The 6,382-nt window shown below is 40.8% G+C and overlaps 1 protein-coding gene across 1 annotated transcript; it reads left to right on the top strand.

Moving 5' to 3' along the window:
* The first annotated feature begins 4,280 nt into the window (after positions 1 to 4,280).
* Positions 4,281 to 5,729, top strand: LOC311027378 (uncharacterized protein). Its single transcript, XM_084031386.1, has one exon. It carries the CDS (start codon positions 4,362 to 4,364, stop codon positions 5,487 to 5,489), a length of 1,128 nt encoding a protein of 375 aa, XP_083887512.1. The 5' UTR covers positions 4,281 to 4,361; the 3' UTR covers positions 5,490 to 5,729.
* Positions 5,730 to 6,382: the final 653 nt, after the last annotated feature.

The following is a 6,382-nucleotide window of genomic DNA, read 5'->3' on the forward strand; positions in this document are numbered from 1 at the left end:
CCAGTTTGTACATCCTCAATTCCTTCAAAGAATGACCATGTGTCAATAAATAACCATTGAAACAAAGATAATTTTGGTTTCCTCTAATAAACACCCTTAAGTGGACCTGGCTTCAGTTACCACCAAGTCATAACACCACCTGTTTTTTTGACCATCATCACGGCACCTTCATCACTGTATGATCATCGTTCACCCTCACACCTGCAGCTCCTTCTGTTCTAACTCTGCCGTCGGCTTCTTAACAGCTCTGACTGACTCACATCATCATGAAGTCGGCTGTTTGATCTAAAGAACGATTCAACCAATGGGTTTTATTTTGTTTTCTCTCCGAGCAAGTCAATGCTGTAAAATAGTTCCTTGAGTTGTCTCTGTCCATACCATACCCACATTTGTTACATATAAAAATATATTTCATAAGTTGAAGGCTTTTTTTGGAGGTTACCCAGAAGTAAGTGGTATGAATACTACTTCAGTGTTTTATAATAACTAGGTGCAGCAGCGCAGCTGCCTCACTAGCTTAGTGTTACTCAACACAGAAAATCAGAAAAGAGAAGTCTTCAATCCAAAGTTCTTCTTTTGTCTGTTTATTTATGAGCTGCAAAACATACAGTGTACAAAACACTTAGGATCTTTACTTTTCTGGATAAATTAACTGAAATTAAGTGTAGGTAAAAAGACTGGATTGCTCCGAGGTCCAGTGGCTTCTGGCTGCTTCACGGGTTTCTTCACATTTATACCAAATCTAACAGCCAATCAAATTATGTTATTTTATCACTGGTCAACTATTGTATTCTAACATAACAAATGCAACACAGGATTTCTTAATTCTAGAAAATATTATATAACTTAAATTATTTCAATAACAAATGAATGATAATGTTCATACAAATGGCTTCAACGTATTACATATTATTGGAAAATGTTTTTTTTTATTATTATTTTATCACATAATGTAAGTAAACATCCCGGTCCACACTCCAGAACACCTGGTGGCAGTAATGCGACGATTCGTTGTTTGCTTCCCGCTAATAATCCCGATGACGAAGTTCCAGAGGACCCGGATGTAGTACTCTTTTAGCAACATGGCGCCCGGCCTTATTAGAACCAGCAGCGCGTCTTCGTGGTGTTGAGAAATTGTCTGTTAGCTTCACCAGTACTGATCCATCAGAGTCTCTGTGTGTCTGGACAAACCCGTCTGGATGGACTTTGTACTCTTCACCTTTTATTCTGAAGGTTTGACCTCTGACTCATCTCCCGGTAGCATACGAAGCTAGTTAGCTTAGCATGCTAGCTGGAGACGGGTTAACGGAGTTTGTGGAGAAAATGAGTAAAGTCCAAATGCTGAGAGCGTTGGTGGAGCAGCGACTAGCTGCGGCTGCTGAAGAGATATTTGGGCTGTTTGAAGGAACGATAGCAGAGTACGAGGAGGAACTTTCTCGTTCTAAAGAGGAGAACGAGCGACAGCGGAGACTCTTAGACGCTGTTTTCCTCCCGGAAGTCCGGATTCACAGAGCAGGTTAGTTCATCAACACATCCGGGTTTCTCAGCGTCTACATGACGTCAAGTGTTTCAACATTAAATGGTTTGTGACGCATTTAAACGTAAATAAAAAGCTTGAATCCAGAGACGTATTCGTCTTCTTCACCTGAACATGTCGGCATACAGTTTGAACTCAAATCGACGTCCATTGTGTTCGACTAACCGACCTAAACAGATTTCCGCTTGTGAAGCAGATATATATATATATATAATAACTTTATTTGTATACCACCTTTTAAAACAGCACTTAACAAGGTGCTTTGACACAGTACACACAAATACAATAAAAGCAAAACAACAACAAAATATACAGAGGACAGAGGAAATTATTATTAGCCTGTAAATTAATGTGAGGTGCTTGCAAAGAAAGACAAATGATGGGATAAAACGATAAAAATATGAAAAGATAGAAAGAAAAAAAAAAAACAGTGGCCACCAGCCACTGTGGCAGGTTGGGTTTACCAGCCCAAATAGTTTGTCCCTAAAATAAAGGTGACCGACTCAGAAAATGCCTAAGAATGGTTCTTGAACTTGTACAGAATACACATTAAAGCGTGTGCAAGTGTTCTTTTTAGGACTTGTGGTCCTTAATTGCCTATAACTTTAAGTATTTTGTCCCGATTACAAATGGGTTTGTAGTGTTTCCCACAGGATCTTTGGAGGCTATGGTGGGGGGGCTTGCGATCCTCTAGGGGGGTCTGGGAGCATACCCCCCCGGGAGAAAATTTTGAATAATTTCATTTTAATGCATCAATTTGGTGAATTCTGAGAAACAATATATCACATATCAATTACTGACCAATTTCTTACAAACTGCTGGTACTGATCAAAATGCTGACATACTAAATGGGGTTGAGGAGTTTAAGCATTCAAGAAAGGATGAGAACAAAAATGACTAAAACACAATTAGTTTATTATTCATATTCATATTATTAATAATAATAATAATAATAAGTGGGTGACTATTCCTCAGCCTTCCTTGGTGTTTTGGTTTTGACTAAAGCATCGTTCACATACGTCGCCACTTGCCCATCTCTGAGCGACAGCTGTCAATGAATGTGTTCTAGCGGAATGTAGCCAGGACAGGCGATGCGATGTGGTCGATCGGAGATAGAATCATTTTAACTTTCTGCGATGCGAGTGAAGCGAGTACCAATCACAATGTAGAATAGAGATGATTGACAGTTGACGTCAACAGAGTGTTCCACAGAGAGTTGCCGCTTGAACTCACCGCCGGCGGCAGTGAATCTTTTTTGCCAGCGAGTAGAATTCAGCGAGAAAGCGAGTGACGGGCGAGTAGCGACGTATGTGAACGGGGCTATACGTGCACGCACTGTCATACTCGCCGGCTGGGGGGGGTAACTTTTGTTCAGTAACATGATTTGACTCGTGAGTGGTGGCACTGGAGCCCTAGCAGTAGCGTAACTCCTGTTGATACTTTTATTCTTTTGCTTTTTTTCGCGTGCTTTCTTCATACCACCGCTGATGCTTCGTACACGTACGGGGAGAGACAGGGAGAGACAGTAGAGAAGCGCAGGTCCGAGTAAGGTGGGCGAAACCAAATCTCAGAGCGGGAGGGGCCACAGACAAACGTCGCTATTTTTTACTGGTAAATTGAGAAAATCTACCACACTGTTGTGATTATAATGCTTAACATTCAATATCAATAATTATTATATCATATTGGGTGGGTTGTGGTGGCTGGTTTGGATTATTGGGTGGGTTGCAACCCACCCATCCCCCCCATAAATTACGCCTATGTCTGATACCAAACTGAACGTCCTGTAACAGCCGACACCCCATCGATCCGAACTTCATTCAGAAAACAAGCATTTTAAAAGTTGTCAGCTTGTTGTCTTGAAGACAGGACTTGAAAATCATGACTTAATCCGTTTTACTAATCACCATAATCATGTGGTTATTTTGGCATACTTTTGATCTGTTTATTGCTATTAAATCATGTAGCTGAAGTGTTGAAGTGATGATATGACAGGTTTTTAAGACATGTATGAATTTCATTTCTCTCCACAGATGTTCAGCAGCTGTTGGTTAGAAAAGAAGAGGTTCCCTTAGAGCAGCAGGACTGGAGCTCCAGTGTGGACCAGGAGGGCCAGACAGAACCCCCACACATTAAAGAGGACCCTGAACCCCCACACATTAAAGATGACCAGGAGGGCCAGACAGAACCCCCACACATTAAAGATGACCAGGAGGGCCAGACAGAACCCCCACACATTAAAGAGGACCAGGAGGACCCTGAACCCCCACACATTAAAGAGGACCAGGAGGAACTCTTGACCGGTGAGCAGGGAGAGCAGCTTAATGGACTGGAGGACGCTGATAGCAAGTTCCCATTGATTCTTGTCCCTGTGAAGAGTGAAGAAGATGCTGATGAAGAGAAGCCTCAGTCCTCAGGGCTGCCTTCAGCTGCAACCAACAGCTCAACTGAACACATGGAAACAGAAGCTGATGAAGAGGACTGTGGAGGACCAGAACCAGCCAGGAACTTGCATTCATATTTACAACCAGATACTGATGACAAGACTGGAGACTCTTCTGATCCTGAGACTGATGACAGTGCTGATTGGCAGAAGACCAAAGAACCTCAGTCAACTTTAAAGGCTTTGAATAATGATGAAATCCCTGACAATGATTTTAGATCTAGTTCTACTGAGAATCCATTTACATGTTCTGAGTGTAGGAAAACATTTACAATCCGTGGAAATCTGAAAAGACACATGAGAACTCATACAGGAGACAAACCTTTCAGCTGCTCAGTTTGTAAGAAATCTTTTACAGAAAGTGGAGCTTTAAAGAAACACATGAGAATTCACACAGGAGAGAAACCTTTCAGCTGCTCAGTTTGTATGAAATATTTTACACAACGTTCAAGTTTACTGGTCCACATGAGATCTCATACAGGAGAGAAACCTTTCAGCTGCTCAGTTTGTAAGAAATGTTTTACAGATAGTGGACATTTAAAGAAACACATGAGAATTCACACAGGAGAGAAACCTTTCAGCTGCTCAGTTTGTAAGAAATGTTTTACAGATAGTGGACATTTAAAGAAACACATGAGAATTCACACAGGAGAGAAACCTTTCAGCTGCTCAGTTTGTAAGAAATGTTTTACAGATAGTGGACATTTAAAGAAACACATGAAAATTCACACAGGAGAGAAACCTTTCAGCTGCTCAGTTTGTAAGAAATGTTTTACAGATAGTGGACATTTAAAGAAACACATGAGAATTCACACAGGAGAGAAACCTTTCAGCTGCTCAGTTTGTAAGAAATCTTTTCCACAGCGTTCACATTTACTGGTCCACATGAGAACTCATACAGGAGAGAAACCTTTCAGTTGCTCAGTCTGTAAGAAATGTTTTAGACTGAGTGGAGATTTAAAGAAACACATGAGAATTCACACAGGAGAGAAACCTTTCAGCTGCTCAGTTTGTAAGAAATGTTTTCCACACCGTTCACATTTACTGGTCCACATGAGAACTCATACAGGAGAGAAACCTTTCAGTTGCTCAGTCTGTAAGAAATGTTTCAGACAGAGTGGAGATTTAAAGAAACACATGAGAATTCACACAGGAGAGAAACCTTTCAGCTGCTCAGTTTGTAAGAAATGTTTTCCACACCGTTCACATTTACTGGTCCATATGAGAACTCATACAGGAGAGAAACCTTTCAGTTGCTCAGTCTGTAAGAAATGTTTTAGACAGAGTGGAGATTTAAAGAAACACATGAGAATTCACACAAGAGAAAGACCTTTCAGCTGCTCAGTTTGTAAGAATTGCTTTGCACGGAGTGATCATTTACTGGTCCACATGAGATCTCATACAGGAGAGAAACCTTTCAGCTGCTCAGTTTGTAAGAAATGTTTTACAGATAGTGGAGCTTTAAAGAAACACATGAGAATTCACACAGGAGAGAAACCTTTCAGTTAAATGTAGTCTTCTCACTGACGGTGAAACAACTGGAGCAATGAGGCCAAGTTTTGTGACAGCCCATTGATGGTCTGGTGACCTGACCAAGGTGTCCTATGCCTTCGCCCAATATCAGCTGGGATCATCCATCCAAAAGATTATATCCATTGATTCAATTTTCATTTTTATGCTATAAGTATCAAGACACATTCTGGTTAATTGCCTGCTTGAATCAGCCTGTATTCCTAGAAACACTAATGTGGCCCATATTTTGTCATAGTTTCTATTTTTTATACTTTTTCTAAGTATTTGTACATTTAATAAGTTTCATGATATATTTTGTATGGCTAATGAGATTCATTACATACATTTGACTTGTGATGTATTTAACGTCTGTATTTGTGCTATAATATGATCACATAATTGTTGTCTGGTTGGTAGAAGTAGAAACAGTGTGTATTTGTATTGATACAAATAAAGGGGATGAACACTACTTCTACGTCCGCCCCGTCATTCAAGGTTCAACGTGTCTTTATAGCTAGGTCAACGAATTTGGGTAATAAGATAAGGGGACTCTTCAAATGATAAGTCTGATGTTATTTTATTACACAGCAACTTATCCTTGAATGGTATGGTATAACTTTATTGTCACTATACGAATACAGCGAAATTACAGAATCACCCCGTCCGTATACATACATATACAGCATACAGTACATATAGTAGACAGACATAACGGGATGACACCACAGTAAAAGTGGGTAGAACAACAGGAGAGGGGAGGAGGAAAATAAGGCAGCTCCCAGACTGTGTTCCTGTGGGGGAGCACAGTGTGGGACTCAGCGACGGGAGGGGGTAAGGGGGAGGGAGGTGTACCAACGCAGACAGGCGGCCAGCCGCAGCCATAAGGCGCC

Source organism: Eutrigla gurnardus (genome assembly GCF_963514095.1).
Source record: "Eutrigla gurnardus genome assembly, chromosome: 17".
Classification (NCBI taxonomy): domain Eukaryota; kingdom Metazoa; phylum Chordata; class Actinopteri; order Perciformes; family Triglidae; genus Eutrigla; species Eutrigla gurnardus.